This window comes from Salmo salar, chromosome ssa10 (assembly GCF_905237065.1).
Source record: "Salmo salar chromosome ssa10, Ssal_v3.1, whole genome shotgun sequence".
Taxonomy (NCBI): Eukaryota; Metazoa; Chordata; class Actinopteri; order Salmoniformes; family Salmonidae; genus Salmo; species Salmo salar.
The window spans coordinates 117,080,649-117,107,953 of record NC_059451.1 but is presented as its reverse complement, the minus strand read 5'-3'; the positions used below and the strand labels follow the sequence as shown (position 1 = coordinate 117,107,953).

General features: G+C 41.2%; 1 protein-coding gene across 5 annotated transcripts; it reads right to left on the bottom strand.

Annotated features, from left to right (window-relative positions):
* Positions 1-38: 38 nt before the first annotated feature.
* Positions 39-27,012, bottom strand: LOC106561663 (uncharacterized). Of its 5 annotated transcripts, none has more exons than XM_014125827.2 (23): positions 26,947-27,001; positions 26,522-26,738; positions 25,775-25,923; positions 24,636-24,731; positions 24,346-24,418; positions 20,819-20,910; positions 20,208-20,345; positions 19,815-19,939; positions 19,665-19,681; positions 19,422-19,521; positions 19,076-19,170; positions 17,881-17,984; positions 17,694-17,766; positions 17,529-17,600; positions 14,369-17,410; positions 12,890-13,694; positions 12,193-12,658; positions 8,176-12,075; positions 7,914-8,039; positions 7,615-7,768; positions 7,261-7,366; positions 1,938-2,119; positions 39-694 (listed from the first exon to the last, which is right to left on the bottom strand). In XM_014125827.2, the coding sequence occupies exons 2-23, from the start codon at positions 26,550-26,552 to the stop codon at positions 594-596; spliced, it is 10,047 nt and encodes a 3,348-aa protein (XP_013981302.2). In that variant the 5' UTR covers positions 26,553-26,738; positions 26,947-27,001; the 3' UTR covers positions 39-593. The 5 variants fall into 5 exon arrangements, with proteins under 5 accessions (XP_013981302.2, XP_045544431.1, XP_045544432.1 ...); XM_045688475.1 differs by lacking the exon at positions 26,947-27,001 and having other exon boundaries at positions 8,176-9,670; positions 9,815-12,075; positions 26,522-26,900; XM_045688476.1 differs by lacking the exon at positions 26,947-27,001 and having other exon boundaries at positions 12,890-13,202; positions 13,383-13,694; positions 26,522-26,899.
* Positions 27,013-27,305: the final 293 nt, after the last annotated feature.

Here is a 27,305-nt window from a genome sequence, read left to right as displayed (position 1 = left end):
CTTTCTTTTTTGTTGCATGTTGAAAAGAAAAGATGAGGAACAGTACTTCAATTTCTTTATATCGCAAAAGTACAATAAATGTCTTTACAAACATACATATAAATACACAATTGATGAAATATAATGCCTGAAGCAGATGTTAATCTATACACAATCTACCTGTTATAAAAAAAATATGAATAAATAAATCTACATGGAATTGAAGGCAATTTACACAAAGGAACCAAAACGTTGATCTAAGTAAATGTTTTTAGCCTTGATATAAACATATCTTTTTTTTGTATTATTACACTACAATGATTTAGATCTGGGTTAGATCGTCAGTATGTATTAAACTTCTGAGAGAACTCCCAAGAATTCCTTAAAAAGTTGATTTTGGAATACAAATGCTTATTTCTTAAAGGGGCCTCCCCCTTCCGAGTGGTTCCTCTCGAGGTTTGAAGGTTTCCTTAGAGTATTTCTTTGCCGCTGCTCATTGGCCTCTTGGTCGGGTTAATTGAAATCACTTTGACAACAAAAAAAAGGGCTTTATAAATAGAATGTTATTGCATTTTGATGTACTGAGGACTTCTGTGGACAGCTTCCCCATCAGCTTAAGAAATAGTGCATGTGTCACTCTCAGAAATCAGCAGGAAAGAGTTAATATTCATTGTGAAGATCCCATGTTTTGCAAACGCTTTGTCTGCCGTTGTGTCTGCAAAATAAATAAAGAATTATGTCAGAAACAAGCTTTCTTGCGACTAAGAATCCTCATGCACATTGAACAAAAATATAAATGCAACATGCAAAGTGTTGGTCCCATGATTCATGAGCTGAAATAAAACATCCCAGAAATTTCCTATATGCACAAAAAGCTTATTTCTCTCAAATGTTGTAAAAAATTATGATTTACATCCCTGTTAGTGAGCATTTCTCCTTTGCCAAGATAATCCATCTACCTAACAGGTGTGGCATATCAAGAAGCTGATTAAACAGCATGATCATTACACAGGTGCACCTTGTTCTGTGGACAATAAAAGGCCACTCTGAAATGTGCAGCTTTGTCATACAACACAATGCCAGATGTCTCAAGTTGAGGGAGCGTGCAATTGGCATGCTGACTGTAGGAATGTCCATCAGAGGTGTTGCCAGATAATTGAATGTTAATTTCTCTACCATAAGCCGCCTCAATCTTGTTTTTTAAAGAATTTGGCAGTACGTCCAACCTGCCTCACAACTGCAGACCACGTGTATGGCGTTGTGTGGGCGAGCGGTTTGCTGATGTCAACATTGTAAACAGAGTGCCCCATGGTGGAGTTATGGTAGGGCAGGCATAATCTATGGACAATGAACACAACTGCATTTTATCAATGGAAATTTGAATGCAGAGACAACGTGACAAGATCCTGAGGCCCATTGTCGCCATCACCTTATATTTCAGCATGATAATGCACTGCCTCATGTCGCAAGGATCTGTACACAATTCTTGGAAGCTGAAAATGTCTCAGTTCTTCCATGGCCTGCATACTCACCAGACATGTCACCCATTAAGCATGTTTGGGATGCTCTGGGATCAATGTGTACGACAGCGTGTTTCAGGTCTCGCCAATATACAGCAACTTTCCACAGCCATTGAAGAGGAGTGGGACAACATTCCACAATCAACAGCCTGATCAACTCTATGCGGAGGAGATGTGTCGCACTGCATGAGGCAAATGGTGGTCACACCAGATACTGTTTTTTTTTATCCACGCCCCTACTCGCCCCCCCCTTTTTTAAGGTATCTGTGACCAACAGATGCAAATCTGTATTCCCAGTTGTGATATCTAGCCTAATGAATGTATTTCAACTGACTCAGTAAAATCTTAGAAATTGTGTTTTTATATTTTTGTTCAGTATATTTATTAGCTACACATGTAATCTTAACAAATTCTGTATAGGAAATTCTGATATCTCACCAGTTATAAATACAGGTAAACGAGCAGATACATTCTGGACCTGCAGGCGAACTAGACAGTGGAGGTAGTTGGGTCGTTCCCTTGAAATGACATCACATTCATGGTAGGGTAAGACCTCCACCATTCCAGCCTCCTGGCAGACATCCATGAAGATTTTTTTGCCTTGTGCTTCCGCACTAGACCTGTAGAGAGAGGTAAGAACAGTTATGGCAGTTAGGATTTTACGGAATCATTTGTTACCTTGAAATATAAAATTGACTTTGTCCAAGATTCAAATTAAATGCAGTGTCTTTGACTACCTGCCCTAGACCTGTATCAAATAAAATCTACCTTAATTTTAAAGTGCATTTAAAATTGCAACACACTACAGTAAAACAATACAATTTTGCAAACAGAAGAATAAAAAGTGTAATGAACAATTCTGGTGGTTAGTAAGGATCTTTTACAGGATGATTAGTTCCCTTTAAAATATAAAAATTTACTTTGGCCGACATTAAATGAAACGCAGTGTCTTTGATGACTAGTGCACTGCAGTCGACTTTTAAAGGGGATTTCTGCTTGAGCTGACATCTGTGGCATTTACAGAATTAATTCTCTAAAATATCAAGTCATTACTAGGGCTGTGGCGGTCATTAAATTTTGTCAGCCGTGATTGTCAAGCAAATAACTGCCGGTCTCAAGGTAATTGACCGTTAATTAACAAACACATTTTTAGCATCTCCTGGCTTCCACACTGATGCAAACCTTTGGAACATCTACATTTTTAAAAAGTCTATTAAATCCATTTAATATAGCCAACACCATCACAATAAATCCATTATTTATTTTAGACATGTATAAAGAAACATGACATGAAGAAAATGAAGTCTATTTCAGAAGAACAGAATAGCATACAATATTGTCCTTATGGTAGCGCGCACATGCGGCTATTCTGTGTTGAGCGGTTTAACAAAGAAACATATCCTCCTATATGCTTCATTTAGAGTTACAGTTGAAGTCGGAAGTTTACATACACCTTAGCCAACTACATTTAATCTCAGCTTTTCACAGTTCCTGACATTTAATCCTAGTAAAAATTCCCTGTCTTTGGTCAGTTAGGATCACCACTTTATTTTAAGAATGTGAAATGTCAGAATAATAGTAGAGAGAAGGATTTATTTCAGCTTTTATTTCTTTCATCACATTCCCAGTGGGTCAGAAGTTTACATATACTCAATTAGTATTTGGTAGCATTGCCTTTAAATTGCTTAACTTGGGTCAAACGTTTCGGGTAGCATTCTACAAGCTCCCCACAATAGGTTGGGTGAATTTTGGCCCATTCCTCCTGACAGAGCTGGTGTAACTGAGTCAGGTTTGTAGGCCTCCTTACTCGCACATGCTTTTTCAGTTCTGCTCACAAATTTTCTATAGGATTGAGGTCAGGGCTTTGTGATGGCCACTCAATACCTTGACTTTGTTGTCCTTAAGCCATTTTGCCACAACTTTGGAAGTATGCTTGGGGTCATTGTCCATTTGGAAGACCCATTTGCGACCAAGCTTTAACTTCCTGACTGATGTCTTGAGATGATGCTTCAATATATCCACATAATTTTCCTGCTCATGATGCCATCTATTTTGTGAAGTGCACCAGTCCCTCCTGCAGTAAAGCACCCCCACAACATGATGATGCCACCCCCGTGCCTCACGGTTGGGATGGTGTTCTTTGGCTTGCAAGCCTCCCCCTTTTCATCCAAACATAATGATGGTCATTATGGCCAAACAGTTCTATTTTTGTTTCATCAGACCAGAGGACATTTCTCCAAAAAGTACAATCTTTGTCCCCATGTGCAGTTGCAAACCGTAGTCTGGCTTTTTTATGACGGTTTTGGAGCAGTGGTTTCTTCCTTGCTGAGCGGCCTTTCAGGTTATGTCGATATAGGACTCGTGTTACTGTGGATATAGATACTTTTGTACCTTTTTCCTCCAGCATCTTCACAAGGTCCTTTGCTGTTGTTCTGGGATTGATTTGCACTTTTCACACCAAAGTACGTTAATCTCTAGGAGACAGAATGTGTCTCCTTCCTGAGCGGTATGACGGCTGCGTGGTCTCATGGTGTTAATAATTGCGTACTATTGTTTGTACAGATGAACGTGGTACCTTCAGGTGTTTGGAAATTGCTCCTCAGGATGAACCAGACTTGTGGAGGTCTACAAAAAAATATCTGAGGTCTTGGCTGGTTTCTTTTGATTTTCCCATGATGTCAAGCAAAGAGGCACTGAGTTTGAAGGTAGGCCTCGAAATACATCCACAGATACACCTCCAATTGACTCAAATTATGTCAATTAGCCTATCAGAAGCTTCTAAAGCCATGACATCATTTTCTGGAATTTTCCAAGCTGTTTAAAGGCACAGTCAACTTAGTGTATGTAAACTTCTGACCCACTGGAATTGTGATTAAGTGAAATAATCTGTCTGTAAACAATTGTTGGAAAAATGACTTGTGTCATGCACAAAGTAGATGTCCTAACTGACTTGCCAAAACTATAGTTTGTTAACAAGAGATTTGTGGAGTGGTTGAAAAACGAGTTTTAATGACTCCAACCTAAGTGTATGTAAACTTCCGACTTCAACTGTATATATGCAACTTTAGTTGTGATACAAACGTTGGGCTATATGTTTTGATTTTTAATAGATTCTAAGGCTGCATGATGCGAGTTGCATGAAAGGCATGAGCTCTTTGTTTTTTGAGCAGGCTGTTAACACTTCATCAATCTCTCATTCACAATTTGACAAGCACTTGTGTGGCGGATGAATTAGAATTAGTTGGGTAATATAGATAATTAAGATGTTTTAGAATGAAACACTGTCTTCATATGTGAATGTGTCTTTACCTATTCTTAAACCATGTGAAGGGATGGCGTGATTAATGGGGAACCAATTATTTGTCTCCACAATGTCTGTGCGCAAGTCACTCCCCTCAGTGAGCTTGTCCAGGAGTGGGGTCAGGAGGGGACTTACTTGAGATGGGAGTATCTAGAGTTGACAATTGATATATGCCATTGGATGAAATGGTGTTTTTGTTCTATGAAGTACCAGGGATGAGATTAGAACCTCGTCATTAGGGATCAAACTGAACGATAATTTATAGCGAATGCTATCTGGCTGTGGATACTCCTTTCTAAAGTATAAGGTCCCTTTGTGAACTGTTCCTGTGGTTCGTCATGTACGTTGAAGGGGTGGTTCTTGGGTATAAAAGATCTTTGTACTTTTGTGTAATCACTTTTCAAAGGCATCATTGAAGGTCAAGTGCTTTTGCAAAAGTATCTTAATTATTAAAGATGTAGTTTAACTCAGACTGTTGTGTTTGTAACTCTCCTCATTTGGTAATGCAGAAATTAGCCACCACACTTGATAATGCCTCGAATTTCCCGGTGGCATCTCCCTAGTGTGGCCGTAATGCCCTCTAATAAAATTGAAATAAAAACATGCATTTTGTGGCCGTTGTACCCTTGGGCTGAATATAATAATTATAATTCCCTTCTCCCGGCTGCATGTTCCGACGCACCTCTCACTCACATGGTTCTCAGATATCTCAATTCTTATTAGCCAATGCCCGTAACGTGATCGGGTTCTTCTTACAGGCATCTATCGCAGCTCTGAAGTAGGCTACAAGTGAAGACAAGACACATCGAGGACGCAACTGCGCTAATCAATATTATCAAATTCCGAGGTGCATATTGAAGATGCTAGAACTGTCCACGTTTACTTTTTGCCAGCTAACAAGAAGAGTAGGCCTAACGAAGAGCAAAAGCACTAGCCTATGTCAATCTAAAAAAAAAATCAATTTACCTTTTTATTTTAACTAGGCAAGTCAGTTAATAACACATTCTTATTTTCAATGACGGTCAACCGGGGAACAGTGGGTTAACTGCCTTGTTCAGGGGCAGAACAACAGATTTTTACCTTGTCAGCTCAGGGATTCAATCTTGCAACCTTTCGGTTACAAGTTCAACGCTCTAACCACTAGGCTATCTGCCGCCCCACTATCCCCCATAGTTATAAAGTTGACCTATTCGATTGGTCTGAGAAACATTCCAAACAGTCTGGGACAGTTGTGGGATGCGATTAAATACCAAATTAATACAACTACTTGCATCAAAAAAAACTTTCAAAAGCAATGAGACTGAAACAACAGATCAGAACATTTTGCTTAAAATGTTGATAAACTATTAGGCTATTTCTTCACCTTTATAAGCGCAGCAATGCGCACACGGCAGTAGGCTATAAGCGTGAATGTTCCAAAATGCAATCAATTAGCGGGAAAACACCATTCTCTAAAGTGACCACATGCAATTATACATTTTATTATAAAGGTGCATTTTTATGGTGAAAATGATCTTCCCCAGACTTGAAAATCACACACCGCCTATGTATGCCACTGGTTATAAAGCAGATTAATGTGCTTAATTTTAACAAGTTATTTGGCCACTTTAGTTGTGATACAAAACATATAGGCCTATGGGCTAGGCTACATGAGGTGTGCGACTATGATTTGAAAAAGTTGCCAAAAAAAAGGCATGCGCAGTTTCTTGCCTTACTACACACAAGCTAGGCATCATTCACAAGTGATTATATATCATTCACAAGTGATAGGGTAATATTGTCACCCATCAGACTATTCTTGATTTCATCTGGTCTTCACATATACTAAATAATATGTGTGAAATTTGTTTTGATTTAGAATGGACCATTAACATGCACCTGTCTCGGGGCAGGGGGAAATACCTCATCTATGCACTTAAATAGTGAATGGAGGATGCTTTTCCCCACGGTTCATTTTCATGCCAGCCAGGTAGGCTATACTCCTGTTGTAAAGAGAAGCAATGTGCTTAATATTAGGAATGTTGAGAAATATAGTATGCCTAGCCTATAGAAAGCTGATGAGATCCTCTTTTTAAGAGGTCTTCAAAACTGTTTTCTCACACAATTGCATAGCCTATAGAATTGTTGCACAACATGAGCTCATGGGCAATCATGAAGTGTTTGATTTGATTTTCAAAACATTTGCATTGATGTCAAGAGTGATTAGCGGGAGAATAGAGTTCTGAGTCCCAGGCAGTTAGTACGTTTGGTAGGCTACTAATGACCATCAGCAGCATCAGAGCTGGAAGAAGCCTAGTTACCGTGACTAAACAGTCACATGGAATTTGACTGTGGTCATGACTCGTGACTGCCGGTGTGGCAGTAATATGGTCACCGCCCTAACAGCCTAATATGGTCATCGTCACCACACATCTAAAGTAGCCATCGTAAAGGTTCTTACAAGCGCAAGAATAAGCTTACCGTGCGTTCTCTTTAAGCTTCCGGCTGTCTCTGTAGTGCAACAGCCATTTCCACTTCCCTTTTTTACTCAGTCCCTCCAGAAAACCAGACATTTTCTTCATGTTGCCTGAGAGAGAGCGAGAGTTACTCAGCGACTCGCACATTCCATGCCATGTTGGAAGTGGACATAGCCTGGCCCCAGATCTGTTTCTTGCCAAACATCAGCCATAGGAGTTGGCAAGATGACACAAACTGACCTGGGACCAGGCTAGGGACATCCTAGTTGCTTGTAGAGATAACCGCTGTTAAAAACATAATGACATGTAGAAAATGCACTTTTTATATGTTCTCTTGCAAATAGAGAAGCGTCCATACTGAGACTGAGTGTGTGCAGAGCTGCTCCCTCAAACACCACAAAACCGCCTTTGCCGAAGAGTTCTTGGTGGGTCAGGTTCACGATGTCATCAGGACGGTCAATACCAGCAAACAACACATTCTGAGCCTTCTTCAACTCAAGCAAGTGAGGGACCTGAGGGTAGAACAGAAATCTCAAAATGACGATGTAATGACAAAGTATACCGATTCAAAAGGTTGGATTTCCAACCTGGATTGGTTATTATTTTCCGGGAGTTTGAGATACTTTTTATAAGTCTACAATGGTATAACAGTCTTACCTCACAAATGTGTTCAGCAATATCTTCATTCCTTAAGATGATGTGTAGAGGGCACGATGGACTATCCTTTCCAAGGCAGAATTGAGACTGTTCTACTGCAATGTGGCCCTCTGCTTCTAACAGCTCCTACAAAATTAAAATGCTTGTTTTTAAACACGGCGAAATAATTCATTTTGGCTTTCATTGTTGTACTAATGGCTTTCATAGACTAGTCCCAGATCTGTTTGCACTGCATAGGCTAACGTTTTTACGTTCATCTTACCTTCGTCTCTCTGAAGAATGGGTCAGATGATGTCACCAGTATGTAGAACCTGAACTTGTTCTTACATGACTGTCTCACAACAGAGTTCAGATTATCATGCAGGCTGTCATACATGTCCTCCTTCATCTGCCCACAGAAGTCTTTGCTTGGAGCTCGAGACTTTGGCGAACTGTTTCTCTTTGCTTCTTCCCTCTTGAGTCTCTCAGTTCTGGATGGGTATTTTTTGCCTGCGCAGACCTCAGTCATCATAGCATGGTACGCCTTGAAACTATCCACAACCAGATCTGAAACTTTTACATGCGTCATCTCACTGCCCTTTGTACAGGAAAGTTTCTTAAGATGCTGAGGTTCTCCATCTGTCTCTTCAGGCATAGCCATCCTTTCAGGCATCTCCACTCTGATCTTTTGTCCTGCAAGTGACGGTATCGCCTCCCAGTGCTCCTCGGAGCTTTCCTGATCCTCCTGTAGACTGGAAAAGTGCACTGTCACAGCCGGGCTACTGGTGGAAGCTCTTTCTTCTACGTTTGACCTGCGGTGTCTCGATCGGTTGTACCTGCTGCTGCTACTACTCTTACGTTTTAGCATCTGGTTCATTCTCTCTGAGAAGATGAGGGTCTCCAGATCCATAGATGACTGAGTAAGATCAGATTCATCAGCGTTATGTGCATCATCCCACCTCTTGGAGAACTCCAGAAAACTGCTCAAGCCCTGTCTGTTCGAGTCAGGAACTGTCCGTGTGTGCATGCTTGCTGTAGGTTTCAAAACGGGATAGTTTTCATAGGTGATTCTGTTTCCTTTGCGATCAAAAACAGTAACTAAGCGTGGCTTTGCCACTGAGGAGTCTTCTTCCTTGGTCATATCCATCTGGCTGCCACTCCTCTTAGCCCTACAATACTTTAACCACTCATGTTGGTTCTCTTCCATATGGGAAAGTATTTTGTCTGATACTTCAGACTGGAAGGTGACCGACGAGGAAGTGCCTTGCTTGCTGAAGTCCAACACCCCATAAAATTCCCTTTGCTCCCATTCCTGAGACTGGCGTAAAGAGTTGATGAAGTCAAGTCTTGTTTTATTCAACCGGAATTTACTTCTTAAATGTTTGTCATCTGATATCCAATTGGTCTTTAAACTGGATTCAATGTTGTCTTTATCTACAGAAGGCGCCTCATTTTCAGCCATAACATCCTCATCAGCCATAACATCCTCATAATCTTGCAAAACTGCAATCTGTCTCATCTCTGTGGCATACTGTGTGTTATAAGGCTGAGCATTAGTGTTTGAGCGGACAGGGGTATCGGTTTGTTTGCTTTTTAGGTCATCTGAAGACATAGGGTCAATATCTGTTTGTCCTTCTTCCCAGTTGTACTGTCCTCTGCTGTCCTCACTCTTGGAGAGATTCACAATCATGGCAGGTTGCTGGCTGTTTGGCTGGGGCTGAGTAAAACTGTGCACTGAAAAGTTCTGAGAAGCTGCTTTAGGTCCACTGCCAGATGGAATACTCAGACGGGTGGACTGTAGGATGAGCTCACTTAAGGCAGGACGCAAGAAAGTCTCTCTTTCTAAAGCGATTTCACTAAAGTTCCCAATTAATGTTGTTTCATTGGACAGGACTTCCGGGTGGATTGATGGCACAGAGAAAGCAGCTTTCTCTGTTACGGAACAGTGGGTGTTGGGAAACGAGTAAGAGAAACTATGCAGCGAATGGCGACTTGAATGAGCATGCAGGTCTGGTTCAACAGCGGCAAGTCGCATATTTGAATATGGATCGTAATCGCTTCTTTCCTTTAAAGAAGATGAGGGAGTGTTGAGAGGTGTGCTAGTGGCGATTGGGTTCTTGCGAGGATCAGCCAATACTTGAGAGAACTGATTATCAATGGCTTCCAGATTATTTGGTTTGTTATTGTTGCTGGATTTATGCAGCTTGTGCAACCCAGTAGCAGCCCTAGCTTTATAGAGACTAAGACTTGGTTCATGATGATCCTTTTCATTTTCAATGAGCGCAAGACTACTATCGAGGTTGGGACTGTTGGTGTCTTTCGCATTGGGCAACAAAACAGTGTTTGGTGAGTGATGGTCATAAGAAAATCCTGGAACGAAAGGTAGCTCGTCTTCTGTCGGAGTTGGGCATCTGCTGTAACCTTGCCCAGTGCTGAGGGGTTTGCTGACCCCATCGGCATCGCAGATGGCCAGGGAGGCACTGCAGATGTCAGGAATGGGGATGTAACCATACAGCACCTCATCCACAGTTGGGCATCGACTGACAGATTCTGTTCCCTTTGAAACTATTTTTGCTAGCATTTCACCTGATAACACATTAGCACTATCACAGACTGTGATCCGTGTCTCTTTCTGACTTGGGTGAGTATCATGCACCTCTGTGTGATTGATATCCTGGCTATCCTTCTCTACTCCAATGAATGGTATTTCTTCTCCAAAAAATGGAATTTCTACCTGACTTTGCGCCATCTCTGATGCCTCACCTATTGAATGTAGAACATCTGTGTGTGCGATGTCTTCACTGGGAATCGGTGGTATTTCTACCTGACCTGTCAGTATTTCTAATGTCTCGTCTTGAGAATGTTGGGACCCTGGCGGGAATGTTGTGGAACTTTGAGTTGTGACATCATCAGATTTACTCTGACCCTGCATCAATTCTTTTTCCTGTTCTTTAGTTTCTACATCAGCCTCATCTATTTCATGTCTAGCCACTCCTAAAACATTATTGGGCTGAATGAGTGTGTCAAACTCGCCTACAAAAGGCATGTTCCCATCGCATAGTGGAAATACTTGCGTGGGCAGTACATCACCTTTACATTTAATCTCACCATGCATCTCTGGCAGTACTCTGCTAGTCCCAGCAGAAACATCCCTACCCTGTCCCATTGGTAGTTCCTCATCCGTGGAACCATTTATATCATGCACTACAGTGGGTTCTACGTCTATGTACAGCTTGCCATTACATTTCACAGGTAGTGTCGTACCTCTCGGATCATTTCCACCATGCACCACTGACTGTGTTGCTTTTTGGGAATCATTTTCAGTATGTGATATCTCTGGTAGTGCCTCAGCCACAGATGTATTCCCATCACACACCACAGGTGGTGCTTTATCTCCTGAATCTTCTCCACAAATCATCGCTGCTAGGGTCTCATCTTTAGTATCATTCCCATCCTGCATTGCAGTTTGCACCTGGTCTTTGGTGTTTTCATAATCTCTGGGAACATTTTCACTGTGCACTGCTTTGAGTGCCTTATCATTATCAATTAAATCCTTCCCAACATGCACAGCAGTTTGTGTTTTTGTGATTTCCTTGTTTGTGGTATCTTTCCCAGCATGCACTGCTTCTGGTTTTGCGGCTTCAACAGAATCCTTCACGTTGTGATCTACTTTGTGCATCTCCTCTTTTGACTCACTGCCATCAGAGATGGCAACGTGAGCCCCATCTCTGGCTTCATTTGCATTACGCTCAACTGTGTCAGCCATATTGGCAGCATCACCATCCATCTGCACTTCTGTGTATGGTATTGTTTTGACTGAATCGTTATCTTTAAGTTGTTGCTCCTTATTGACATCTTTATAGCCCATGGTTTTAAGACGCGCTGCGTTTGGTTCTCCATCACCCGTCATCTCCTCCTTTTGGAGGAGCTTTTTGTTGTTGCCCTCCAAAACCTGAGCAGTTTGAGTCTCCAGGAGCTTTTCTTGATGAATGTACACACTTGCTGCCTGTTCACACAGAAGTATGTACGATCGATCACTTTCCAAAGTTCTTTCGTAAGGGGACACACCATTTTGGAGGGTACCCTTGCTGTCATTCTCATGGTTGTTGGTTTCATAGTCTTCATCATCACCCAGGTCACTTGATTGTTCTGACATCACGCTGTCCACACGGTCTCTGTAAACCTGTAGAGAAAGAGAACACCAGGATAAACAATTAATCATTGCAAAAAAAAATACGTCAAAAAAACATTTATTGGAAAACATATGTGGTTTAAATATATAATATATTTGTTTTCCAACCTTTAACTCAACACCTGTACTTCGTTTTGGACAAGAGATGGTTTCCTTGTGCAGGCCAGTTGCTGGTAGGTATACTGGATGATTTTTTAAATCTATTCTCTGCTTAGACTCTGTGTCTAGAGAGTCTAGCACAGTTGAGGTTGTTTTCATTGAAAGGTCCAATACCTCAGCTTCCAGGCTTAATGGTTGTGCTTCTTTTTTACCCATGTTACTAAGGTCCAAAACTTCAGGTTCTGGTATCCTGGAGAGGGCTATATAAGCAGGGGAACTTGTCTTGGTCTCAGGTTGAACATGGGCTGGTACCATTCCATGAGCCACTTCTGTAGAATCCTTTTTTCCCAAACATGTTAGACTTGAGTCTGCCTGGCAGAACCTCGCAGTGGACCTGCTGTAGAAAAGACCTATCCACATGTGGATAATGAGCTGAACCTGTTCCTTTGTGTCCTTAATGTCAAAATCCCATGGGCTGTACAGAGAGGGAGTGCAAGAGGGATGAAGGGAAAGGACAGAGAAAAATCTGAGTTTTAATTTGCAATTCCAGTCAAACAATTAGTCGACCACTGTGAGTAATATAGTAATATAGTATCAGCTTTTGGTCTCTAGCAAACTCTTCAGTTATCCTTTCTTCTATCTACTGTATGCATAACGAATCAAACTGAAGACATTAGTATTTAAGGTAGTGATTGTAAGTACATACCCATGTAGGGCTCTAATAACTGTTTTATCCTTAGGGTCGTTGGTAAACTTGCTGTCTGAATTAAAGTTATAGTTTTCCTTCCACAGCCTTGTCACTTGAACTGAGCCATCTTTTTCAATGAACTGCCGGAAGCGATGGAACTTCTGCCTGCACCCGATTCCTTTGCTCAGGGATTCCGGAGCCAATCCGGGTTCCTTCCTGTTCTGGTCCTTCTGCTGACACAGGAAGGCCCGTAGTGTTTGAGTTCCGTCAGCAAAGATATCCTTGCGATGCTGCTGAAGTCCCTCCGAAATGGAGACTTGAAGGATTGAACCTGACAAACCCAATAGTAGAGAGGATGGCGGCAGTGAGTATGAATGTTCTTGTGAGACTAACACAACCCGCTCCCCACTCCCCACCACCAGCCCCTTGGGTGACGGAGACTGAGGGGGGAGTTTAAGCCTAGCAGCAGAAGGGTGCTTCAGCAGAGCAGGAAGGACAAATTCTGGCTCACCATCTGGATCATGAGGAGAGACGCCATCTTTGACACTGTTGTCACTTATCACCAAACTTGGGTGGTCATCTTGTTTCTCAAGAGCCTTTGGGTCTGACTGTTGTTCCAGTACCTTGTCATTACTAGTACTGCGAGCCATATCGGCCAATAGGGTCAGAGAATCTGCAGGTGGGCATGATACAGCGCTGGCACCTTCGCAGGGCCTACCCCTACTGACAACACGGCTGACATCCGGGTCAAGTGTCACTAGTTGGGAGGATATAGCTACTTTCTCACTTTCTAAAGAAGCTGGTGAGCGATAATGCAACCACCCTGTAGAAACAAAAGACACAAAGGAGACAGAAGAAACGGCATGAAAACAAAAACACAAAGTAGCGCATGGTGATGATTAATACCTACATGGCTGTAAAGCAGTCCCCTGCATGCAAATTGGTTAGTAAAGATCTTTATTTTTTTACTTTTTGAATCTGATAATGTTTTTCTTGCAATAGTAAGAAATATCCTTGCCAACCCACTGAACCTAATTTAAACATGATCTGTAATAGATGTAACTTTATGTTCAACAGAGGGACCGCAGCAATAGGGGAGCTAGCCAAACAACACACAGCAAGATGAGGCAGAGGCGGCAGCAAGAGGTCCCAGATCTGTTTGTGCTGTCTTGCCACGTGCGTTACAATGACCATAGGATGGCACAAACTGATCTGGGACCAGGCAAGCAAGAGGCCATTAGCACATTACTTCAGAATGCCGCTTTGCAGTTCAGATGAAAAAGGAAATATAGAAACGGAATCGTCAGGAATTCAAGACATCCGGATTATTTCGGCATATTTCAACATTTCAGCACATACATTAACTGTAATCACAACTCAATGATGAAGAACATTGCTATCTAATTTAGCATTTGGTTTAATGAGAACAAAAGAAAATCCATCTGCATGTTTTGTTATTTGCATGACATGTGAAGTTCACAACAACCACGAACTTACATTTTTTCCTAATGGAGTCTGCGTGCTCGTGTTTCTTTTTGAATGGTCTCCTCTGACTCGCTAAGATGACTGTTGTTGAAGGGGAGCTAGGCAACGCCTCAGACGTTTGGTCAGATGTGGCTTGAGGTGGGACCAGGTCCAGTCTGCTCTGAATATCTTTCTTTAATGGAATATCACTTTTTTCTGGAGATTTGTGTGCGTCATTATGCAACTCCGTAGGAGTCAAGCCTAACGCTAATGCAAACTTTGGGTCTAGGCCAAATGTCTGTTCCTTTGCAACTTCAACAGCACCTGTGGTTCTGTCCGGGTTGGCTTTGTTGATATTAACATTTTCCATTTCATCCATGCCAGGAGTATCAGCCTTGCTTTTCTTGTTCAAGGGTGATGTTTGATCTTCTGGAGCAGGATTGATGGATGAACTCCTCTTTCCCCCTCTTGAAAGAACTGTCTTTAGTTGACTCAGGGATATTGCAACATATTGACGCTTCTTTTTGTGTTTTCCTGAGGAAGGAGAATCCGTGTCTTTGTTCAGGACCAGTTCTGAGGGATTCAGAGAGGCCATCTTGCCTACATCAGCCATTTTGACCTCATGCAGACTGTCTTTACTGTCTAACATCCCTATGGGCAACTCTTTGTTCTCATCTGACTTGTTCAACTCTAGGTTAGGTCCATCTCCTGTTTCTATGGGTTGGGGGACTTTGATACAAGCTTCAACCATCATCTCATCAGCACATTGTTTGTGATCTAACACTTTCCCCTTAATTTTCAAAGATTCTATATCCTTGGCGATAACTTCTGAACCGTGAGGGACAAAAATTCTACCACATTCGGAGATGATTGCCTTCAAGTCCCACCGTTCTGTCTTCTTTTTCAATGGATGGTCATCATGAATCAAATCCATACTTTCTTTATTTCTCAATGGGTGATAGTGGATTAAATCCTTTTTTTTCATTTTCAATGGGGGATCTTGGATCAAATTCCTCAATTCTCTTGGCATTTTCAATGGGTGAACTTGGGTCACATCTATCTTTTCCTTCTTTTTCAATGGGGGATCTTGGATCAAATTTATCAGTTCTCTTGGCATTTTCAATTGGTGAACTTGGGTCACATCCATCTTTTCCTTCTTTTTCAATGGGGGATCTTGGATCAAATTCATCAGTTCTCTTGGCATTTTCAATTGGTGAACTTGGGTCACATCCATCTTTTCCTTCTTTTTCAATGGGGGATCTTGGATCAAATTCATTAGTTCTCTTGGCATTTTCAATGGGTGAACTTGGGTTACATCCATCCTTTCCTCCTTTTGCAATGGGTTAACTTGAATTATATCCATCCGTTCCTTTCTCTTTTTTAATAGGTAGACTTCACTTGAATCCATACTTTCCATGTCCTCTTTTTCTTTCTCTTCAAAGTCAGCCACTGTAGACCTCAAGATCCTTTTACCCAATCCGCTAAATCTATGACGTTTCCTTGGCCGTTTCCTCCAATCAGATATAGAGGAATGACTGACCTCTGTGGGTTTTGAAGGCTGATTGGCCTTGCCACATTGCCCATTGAGAGCACTTCCGTCCTTATCCTGTACTTTGGCGCAAGGCAAACTGGAGGAGTTATTTGTGGTGGACTCTGTGTTGATCAAGTCAAGGTTCTCATTGTGAGGTAAAACGGTTGCAGTTCTTTCAGTGGCAGTGATGACTAACACTGTTGGGAGGTTACCTGATGCAGGTGAGGTTGAAACCTCTGTCACCTCTGTGGCCTTTTTCATCACTCTCATACTGGCTATCCCAAAAGCCTTTGGCGACACTGCAAGCTGGGAAAGATCAGAGGGAACCTCCTCTTGCACCTCCTTCTGAGGCAAAGTTCTCACTTTATCCTCTACGCCTGCCTCTGGTGCCTTGCTGTTGGGCTTGGTCGCCAGGGCCGGACTAGGTTTCCTCAAGACCTCTGCAGAGACTGGAGGCTGTGAAACACGAGAGGGCATATCCTTTTGCACCTCCTTCAGGTACAAGTTAGTCTCTTTATTCGCTACTCCTACCTCTGGTGCATTACAGTCTGCCTTGCCCAATGTTGCCAGGTCAGCTTTCCTCAAGTCCTCTGCAGAGACTGCAGGCTGTAAAAGATCAGAATGCACCTTTTCTTGTGCATCAACTTCAACCTCCTCTGGGTTCAAACTTGTCCCTTCATCCTCTATTCTTACCCCTTGTGCATTACAGTCAGCCTTGGTCTTCCCAGGTTTTTCAGAGTCATCTGCTGACACAGCAGGTTGAGAAAGATCAGAGGGGAGCTCCTCCTGCTCCTCTTTTCGAGGCAAATTTGTCCCTGGTGCATTACTGTGTGCCTTGTTCAAGCCAGGTTTCCCAAAATCCTCTGCAGGGATTAGAGGCTTGCTAAGATCAGAGGGCAACCTTTCTTGCACTTCCTTCGAAAGCAAGTTATTTCCTTCCTTTACTGCTTTGTCTGGTGCATTACTGTCTTCCATAGTCTTACCAGGTTTCTCAAAGTCCTCCATTGACACAGCAAGTGCTTTACTAAAGTCTGCTGCTGTGTCAGCTGTGTCTCCTGGGGACTGTCCCCCTGACTGCTGCTCCTCTGGGCCACCCAGACTAGCAGGACTCATGGGGGACCCCTCTGGAGATGACAGACAGTAGTAGACATCATCATCCGGCTCATCTCCTCGCTCCTCTCGCCCTGCCACCAGAAGCTCCGTGGCTCTGGACACCGACAGCTCAAAGGAGCCCGGCTGGTGGAAATAAGATTTGAGACGTTTCCATCCCATCTCAGTCCACTTGGGGGCGGAGTAGAGGTATTTGAGGGCATCAGGAACATCAAACTGATCTGGGAAGATGCTGGCCTCCCTGGATGGACTGATGGTAAGCCCAGGGTGGATGAGGGAAGCGTAGCTCTGAATATGCTGCTCTAGTAAACCACGTAGCTCCCCGCTTGGCGAAGGGAGGCACTTTTCCACCTCTGCCTCTGCGTAGTTCAGTGCCGGCACCACCTGGAGGCACTCTGGTGAGAGGAAGGGCTTCTTCCAGCAGATCTTGGTGTCTGTGGTAAAAAATAAAATGGCATTACATAAAGATACATTACAAAAGATTAGATAAAAATTACTACTGTATACAAGGGCATAAGTGTGCACAAATTAAAGTTGGCCCCACACACACACCTCTATGTATAGCTCTGCAGTCTGGAAACACAAACATCCCCTGCAATACCTCTGGCTTACTGGACCCAGTATCTGGAAATATACAATTATAATGTCATGTTAGAAGCTACATATCTATCTACAATATCTAAATACAGTATGTTGTGTATACAGGTTCTGTCTTACCTTCATATGTGAGGAAGTGAGATGAATGTAACAGTATAAGAAAACCATTATCATTCAGCTGTATTGTGAGGGCCTGTTAGTAAGAAAAATATAATTTATTTGAATCAAAGTCTGACAAGGCAACAATGTACTGCATTCCGTTCTTCAAATAGACTGTGAGTCAAATTTAAAAACAATGAAAGCTCACCAGGTCTTTCTCCTTGAGGTCCTGTGTGAGCTGAGCGAGAGAGATGTCTTCAGCCTCACTGGGTGCAAGCTCATACAGACTGCAACCCATTCCTTCCAGAGACACTGAAAAACAGTACAACTCAATATAATAAAGTACTCCTAGTGTGTAAAGTTTGTTATTGCAAGAAAATACAAAATACTGAAAAAAAGGTGATCATTTAGACATTCAGCATTCCATGGTAAAGAACAAAAAATAAATCTGTGTAAAGCTAATATAATAAAATATACCATTTAGCAGAAGCTTTTATCCAAAGTGACTTACAGTCATGCGTGCATACATTTCATGTATGGGTGGCCCCGGGAGTCAAACCCATAATCCTGACATTGCAAGCGTCATGCTCTACCACTGAGCCATACACAGACTTATCAAAGCTGAATAAATAAACAGTTTCATCTTTATTCAGATAAGCAACACATAAACATTTCCTGAGAAGGTTTTGTTTGTGGTGACACTGCTCAAACAAAATGCTATCAAAATGAAACCCCTTTTTGAGTACATTTACAAATTCTTCGGGATCAGTGTCCCTTCCACGGGACGGTTGAGCTAATGTGATTAGCTTGAGGTTGTAAGTAAGAAGAACATTTCCCAGGACATAGACATATCTGATATTGGCAGAAAGCTTAAATTCTTGTTAATCTAACCGCACTGCAATTTACATTAGCTATTACAGTGAAATAATACCATGCAATTGTTCGAGGAGAGTGCACAATTTTGAACATGAAAAGTTATTAATAAACAAATTAGGCACATTTGGGCAGTCTTGATACAACATTTTGAACATAAATGCAATGGTTCATTGGATCAGTCTAAAACTTTGCACATATACTGCTGCCATCTAGTGGCCAAACACGAAATTGCACCTGGGCTGGAATAATACATTATGGCCTTTCTCTTGCATTTCAAAGATGATGGTACAAAAAAATACAAAAGAACGGTTGGTTTATTCTTTGTATTATCTTTTACCAGATCTACTGTGTTATATTCTCCTTTCACATTTCCACAAACTTCAAAGTGTTTCCTTTCAAATGGTATCAAGAATATGCATATCCTTGCTTCAGGGCCTGAGCTACAGGCAGTTAGATACGGGTATGTCATTTTAAGCAAAAATTGAAAAAAAGGGCGGATCCTTAAAAGGTTTTAAACATGACTGTACCTTCACCGGAGAAGCAGGTTTCAAATATAGCCTTCGGTAATTTCTGCCTCAGATCTGACATTTGAATTGCTCCGTCAACTGACATCATTGTTGGACTGCAATCAACCAAAAGGAAGGAAGTGTAATTCATGTGACATTCTCAAGTTATGGTACCACATGAAAACAGAATAAAATGGGGAGGTACTGAAATGTGTTTTTACATTTTCCATTGCTTAATGTTTTTCCATGGTGTGCCCTACTGAACACGACCCACATCAAGTCAATTGGAGATAGATTTAGAAGATATTTTTTAAAGTCATATCATAGGGAGAGACAGTACACCTTCACAGGGTAGCATTGAACTTACAGTTTAGCTGGAATTAGGGGTCCTGTGCTGGACTTCAGAGCCACATGGTAGATCTGGGAGCTGATTTGGAGCTGGCCCCTCCACGGATAGTAGTGAAAGACTGTAATCGTATACCATTACCATTATCATAACAGTATCCAAAAGCACCAGTGCAGTGTTACAATACACACAACAAGTCAAATTCATATGGATAACACACTAGATATAGACACATTGATAAGTAGCCATCAGTTCATTGCTCACCTGTTTTTTCTTCCGCACTAAAAAGACAGGGAGACATTTTCATTTCATTAATCATAACAATAACAGTTTAATTCCTTTTTCACCTAATATTTTCTTTTGAGCATAATGTCGTTTGTTACAAACCCCATGAGGGTAAAGAGGGAAATGTACCTTTTCTCCTCCTCCTCTGATGCGGGTGTCTTGGTATCCCAATAGGAGAAAGCCACGATAGCGAATGGGCAGACATGGCTGGGAGGCTGGACTGGCCCTCCAACAGGCAGCTCATACATGTAGTACTGCAAAGACCAACACAAATCGTGTCAGCTTTGCTATTGTGTTGTATTTATCACTACTGTATCTGCAGGTGTATTTCATCAACTTGGCTAAATGCCCGTGGCAAAAAGACGAATAATACATAATTAAATTTTTTCGTTAGAGGTAGCTTACTAAATTACATTTTTGTTTTATTGCTTTGACACACTGAGTGCATATTTGACAATTGAAGGCAACATAACACACCATGTGAGAGGGAGGGATGATGGTGGAAGGAGAGAGGAGTCTCACCTGTGTTCTCTCGAAGGCCAGGAAGGAGCTGGTGTTGGCTGACACAGAACTGAGCTGCTCTGATACATGACAGTCAAACCCATTAGAGGGAGAGGTGTAGTTTACTGTGTAGTTCTCAGTCACCTCTCTGACCCTGCCCTGTAGAACCCCACAAAATGAGAGAATTAAATTGCGGGCCATTTCAACTAATCAATCAAATATATTTATAAAGCAGTCGTCCCAAATATATTCATCAGCAGTCGTCCCAAATTGCTTTACAGTAACCTGGCCCTAGACCGCAAACAGAAGCAGAAGCACAGTGGCTAAGAGGCAGAAACCTCAAGAGAAACCTTTGGGGGAAAGGAGGTTACCCAACATTATGACCCGGTGGCCGGTTCTGACTAGAAAGAGTACAGCTACGACCGGAAGTGGGGTTTTTTTTGTAGCAGGTTAGGAGAACTTATGCAGTAGGTTACAAGAATTAACGTGGCAGGTTATGAGACTTAGGTTAAGGATTAAGAAAAGCGTAACGGTTTAAAATGCTCTCATAACCTGCTACAAAAAAGTAACTTCCGGTCGTAGTTGTACTTCCTCTAGTCAGCACCCCTATTGCCCTGCTACTGTGTAAATACCTTGGTGAGCCTGATGATGGCGATGTACCCAGACTTCCCGTGGTACCAGCGGTTTAAGTCCAGGCAGTCCGAGTACTTGGACACGTACACACCTGAGTTAAACAAGAACATTCACAACATTGACAAGTCTGTTTCCACAACAAGAACATGGGGTGGTGAGTGTTCCAGTATCCCCCCTCCTCTTTCTGATTAAACCAAAACAACAAGAACATGGGGTGGTGAGTGTTCCAGTATCCCCCCTCCTCTTTCTGATTAAACCAAAACAACAAGAACATGGGGTGGTGAGTGTTCCGGTATCCCCCCTCCTCTTTCTGATTAAACCAAAACAACAAGAACATGGGGTGGTGAGTGTTCCGGTATCCCCCCTCCTCTTTCTGATTAAACCAAAACAACAAGAACATGGGGTGGTGAGTGTTCCGGTATCCCCCCTCCTCTTTCTGATTAAACCAAAACAACAAGAACATGGGGTGGTGAGTGTTCCAGTATCCCCCCTCCTCTTTCTGATTAAACCAAAACAACAAGAACATGGGGTGGTGAGTGTTCCAGTATCCCCCTCCTCTTTCTGATTAAACCAAAACAACAAGGACATGGGGTGGTGAGTGTTCCAGTATCCCCCCTCCTCTTTCTGATTAAACCAAAACAACAAGAACATGGGGTGGTGAGTGTTCCAGTATCCCCCCTCCTCTTTCTGATTAAACCAAAACAACAAGAACATGGGGTGGTGAGTGTTCCAGTATCCCCCCTCCTCTTTCTGATTAAACCAAAACAACAAGAACATGGGGTGGTGAGTGTTCCAGTATCCCCCCTCCTCTTTCTGATTAAACCAAAACAACAAGAACATGGGGTGGTGAGTGTTCCAGTATCCCCCCTCCTCTTTCTGATTAAACCAAAACAACAAGAACATGGGGTGGTGAGTGTTCCAGTATCCCCCCTCCTCTTTCTGATTAAACCAAAACAACAAGAACATGGGGTGGTGAGTGTTCCAGTATCCCCCCTCCTCTTTCTGATTAAACCAAAACAACAAGAACATGGGGTGGTGAGTGTTCCAGTATCCCCCTCCTCTTTCTGATTAAACCAAAACAACAAGAACATGGGGTGGTGAGTGTTCCAGTATCCCCCCCTCCTCTTTCTGATTAAACCAAAACAACAAGGACATGGGGTGGTGAGTGTTCCAGTATCCCCCCTCCTCTTTCTGATTAAACCAAAACAACAAGAACATGGGGTGGTGAGTGTTCCAGTATCCCCCCTCCTCTTTCTGATTAAACCAAAACAACAAGAACATGGGGTGGTGAGTGTTCCAGTATCCCCCCTCCTCTTTCTGATTAAACCAAAACAACAAGAACATGGGGTGGTGAGTGTTCCAGTATCCCCCTCCTCTTTCTGATTAAACCAAAACAACAAGAACATGGGGTGGTGAGTGTTCCAGTATCCCCCCCTCCTCTTTCTGATTAAACCAAAACAACAAGAACATGGGGTGGTGAGTGTTCCAGTATCCCCCCTCCTCTTTCTGATTAAACCAAAACAACAAGAACATGGGGTGGTGAGTGTTCCAGTATCCCCCCTCCTCTTTCTGATTAAACCAAAACAACAAGGACATGGGGTGGTGAGTGTTCCAGTATCCCCCCTCCTCTTTCTGATTAAACCAAAACAACAAGAACATGGGGTGGTGAGTGTTCCAGTATCCCCCCTCCTCTTTCTGATTAAACCAAAACAACAAGAACATGGGGTGGTGAGTGTTCCACTTTGAAGAATCTCAAATATAAAATATATTTTTATTTGTTTAACACTTTTTTTTGGTTACTACATGATTCCATATGTGTTATTTCATAGTTTTGACATCTTCACTATAATGTAGAAAATAGTAATAATAAAGAAAAACCCTTGAACGAGTAGGCGTGTCCAAACTTTTTACTGGTACTGTATATCTGAATGTAAGCAGACGTTTAAGATCTGTGTCAGAACAATTAAGTGAGAAATATTTAAGAGGCTGTGAAACTTCACACGTTTTTTTTTTAGGTTTAGTGGTTTACAGTTCCAACACTGCATAATGTAACTGAGGTGGTTTGGCAGAATTGGCTCCACACGCACATAATGAACTTGTTGGCTCCCTAAGCTAATGCCTAGGCTTTAGCACAGCAGGCGAACACTGTCTTGTGGCACACAGGCACATGCTATGGATATGTGATTAGATGTTCTCTTTCCTTATAATTTAATCTAACCAAAGAAACCTGTGTCATGTTGATTAACCTACAAGTGACAAAACAGGAAAAACGAGTTGAAGGACACAAGTGACAAGTGAAGAAACAATACGTGAATGAAAAGGGCTGACAAAAAGTACTATTATACTGCTACAGAAAGAAGAAAAAAACACTTCAACTCTTACAGGGCTTCTTCTATGGTGATCTCATAAACATCTAGAACTGTAAACTTGGAACATGACGAAACAGAACACTAGACTACACAAGGACTTTGACCACTGTTTCCTTCCTCCATAACTATGGCAGTTATCGCAATCTGAGCCTAGTAGATAAAAAAACTAGCAGACTTTGTCCAACTGTAGATAATCTTCCACCACCCTCCCCCTTCTCCACTAGGGCCTGCAACCGAACACAGCCTGGCTCACTATGTAACCTGAAGTAACAGAGATTTCTATTGAGGAATTCTAACTTCAAACAAAGAAAGATATTTACCAGAGTTTTATTGTATGTATGTTCAGAGCTAAACTCTCATAACATAATATTCTGTTGATAAAGTAGAATCCTCCCTCATTCCAATGAGGTAAAATCTAATTTCTACATCATTCAAACATTTTTACTGCAGGCCCCTAAGTATAGACTAATGCTAATATCTGGTCCTAGCAAACACTTCTGGTCTCTCCTTCCACTTTCTCTTTACACTATCATGTACGTAAAGCAGTTTCACTTTCAAAAGCAGAAGGACAATTGACCAAACATGTACTGAAACCGTTGGTAGAGCATGGTGTTTGCAATGGTGTTTGCTACACCAGGGCTGTGGGTTCGATTCCCACGGGGGGCCAGTACAGGGAAAAAAATGTATGAAATGAATTGAAATGTATGCATTCACTACTGTAAATCGTTCTGGATAAGAGCGTCTGCTAAATGACTAAAATGTAAAAATGTTATTATCCTAGTAAGAAAACGTATTTAAATCTCACTACTTATGTTTTGACATGTCTTTAGCCATATAGTCCACACTCAAATAGAATTAGTTTAAGTTTGTGGCTAGAGAATACTCCATGTCATGTAGTGTGTGAGTTGCCTCTATATTTAAAATGTAAAAGCTTAGAAATGCTCCATTGTTTAGGTGAGGCCTTGTTCGATGATATGAAAAAGGTTTCAGTAGAAATAGTTCAAACCAGTTTTTCTCATATTGCCTTAACCCAAGACAGGTTGTTCTTGTTTTTATGGAGGCGTTATTGTCCTAGTGTATTTAACTCCCATGCTGTGGAAACCCAGGCGTCTTGTCTGATATCTCGTTATTTACACAATATGGCGCTGCTCATTTACCCTTTGAAGGATCTCCAAGTGTGGTACATGTGCTGTGTCCAGGGACAACACCAGTTTCTCCCACTTTATTTGCCTTTAAAATAGAAGAAGAGTGATTATTAGCGATTGGTAACTTGATTACAATGTTTTGAGGTTGTTTTCTATGACACAAAGTTAGATATGGGTTTCTCCATAAAACATTTTTGGGGGGAGAATACATTGTGTGTGACTTTACGTTTTCTACAGAAATAGATGTATGAATGACTATAAACATTATTGTGAGATATACATTGAAATATTTATTTTGTTACCTTATTTTCGTCGTCAAACAGCAAGAAGCCATAGGACTCCTCCATTTCTTCCTCTGAGTATCCCATGTCTCTCCTCTTTGTTCGGAAAGCCTCATACTGTCAAACAACAAGCAATAGTTTAGCCTATCTCAAATATAATACAAATTGTATTTGTCACATGCACCGAATAAAACAGGTGTAAACTTTAACATGAAATGCTTACTTACGAGCCCTTTCCCAACAATGCAGAGTTAAAAATTAGAAAAATAAAAAGTGATAACACAAATTAAAATAGTAACACAAGAGGAATAAAATACACTAGAATGAAGCTATATACAGGAAGTACCAGATCAATGTGGAGCTACATACAGGAAGTACCAGATCAATGTGGAGCTACATACAGGAAGTACCAGATCAATGTGGAGCTACATACAGGAAGTACCAGATCAATGTGGAGCTACATACAGGAAGTACCAGATCAATGTGGAGCTATATACAGGAAGTACCAGATCAATGTGGAGCTATATACAGGAAGTACCAGATCAATGTGGTGCTATATACAGGAAGTACCAGATCAATGTGGAGCTATATACAGGAAGTACCAGATCAATGTGGAGCTATATACAGGGAGTACCAGGACCAGATCAATTCTTATCAATACCAATCAATGTGGAGCTATATACAGGAAGTACCAGATCAATGTGGAGCTATATACAGGGAGTAGCAGGACCAGATCAATGTGCAGGGGTACAAGGTATTGAGGTAGATATGTACATAGGTAGGGGGAAAATGACTAGGCACCAGGATAGATAATAATAAGAGTAAAACATTTAAATAAAAACAACATCCTACTGATATTAAGTTCAATTATTTTATGTTGTAAATATGTACTTAACGACTAAAGGGGCAGCACAAAATGACTTAAGTAATACACAAATATACTATCAAGTATTACACAGATATGTAACAGTACATATACTAACATGTACTATCAAGTATTACACAGATATTATCATGAAATAGTACATATACTATCCTGCACTAAGTATTGCACAGATACTATAAACTGGACTCTATGGGCAGTCAGGGCCGGGATACCGTAGACCAAGGAGTAAGCCAGGGTTGGCCAAGTTTACCATGTACCGTAGTGAAATACTGACCCGTTCCTGCAGAGTAGCATTGTTTATCAAGAAAGCAGAGTTGTATCTGAAAGACTGCTTAGACTCCTTGTACATGTACGAGTTTTGCAGTGGAGGCCGAATGCTGTTGTCGAAGTTTTTCGAACCTGGTAGCACAGGTACCAACACACCTGGAGGTTGCAACAGGAACAAGGTTAAAAAGTGACTACTGTAGAGTTGCAAACTCGTTCTGTTTTTACCAAAAGGTGCCATGCATTTTATTTTCTATTCTATGCATCTTGTATTTATAACTACTATACTGATATATTCTATTCTATGCATATTGCATTTGTAAATAACATATTGATATATTCAATTATTGTTTTCTATTCCATTCTATTTAATTATATACTAGGTGTCTTACATTTTTAACCTTATTGATTATATTCTACACATATATTTTGAGGTAGGTCTAACATTGGTGAGCATATTGTTAAAAAACAATATAAAAAGATTTATGCAACAACAAAGAAATGTCTCGCCCATGTGAACACATTATTCTCGCTGCTAACGAATTACAATGGCAGTCAACTTCTTTCGACCAGTATGCGCACTTGATATGATACTTCAAACTGTAAATACTGTAATCCTTTAGGCTAAACTAAAACAAATGATGTATGACTAAAATCAACATTGTCGAGTTGTTAAAATGTTAAATTATGAATAGTAACCATAATAGAAAAGTGATATAACATTGTGATTGACCAAAAAAACATTACTCGACGTCACCTTCTCTCACGGCACCATTATCGATTTCCATGGTTGGAAATGTATTAAATCAGTTTGTCTCTATTTCTCTTGACTTTTGCAGACCACCTCTGTCTTCCATTGACATTTCGACACTTAATTGCTCTATTCCAAGGAAAATGTTGCCAATCCATATGAGCGATTTGGCGCAATCTTCGTGCCAAAATCAAATCTCAACATTGTCAGTGAGTTTGGTAGGCTGAGGAAAAATATATTGCAACCAGGAAGTAAGAAAGAGCACAAGGAAAAACTTCGCCATTAGAACACATTTCGATATTTTGTGATTTTTTCTGAGTTTATGCTCAGATATGTTTTACATATCTTATATATAATGACCAAACAATGTAATCCTAACTAAACGTGAAGTATTGCTTCCAAAAAAGAAACAGAAACTTAGCTATAACTACCTGCATCCATTTCGAGACTGCTTCGCTTTCATTTCTTCACTTGCCTACCGCTAGTAGACGCAGTTATGGAAGCCCGTTCCCGCCACCCCCACAAAAAATATCTGACTAAGAGTTATTAGATAGTAAATCATAATTATAAAATAGTAACTCATAATAATAATAATATACTAAGTAATAATTATGAGATAGTAAGTCATTATTTTGAAATCTGTATCACATTAATCCAATGTGCACTTTGCATCAGGCCCTTTTAAACTTTCAAGGGTAACCTTATGTATATCCTATTGTTGATCACACCTGTGTGTCTCTGTGTGTGTGAGAGAGAGAGTTTGTGGTGATATTTTTCCAAATCAATGTAT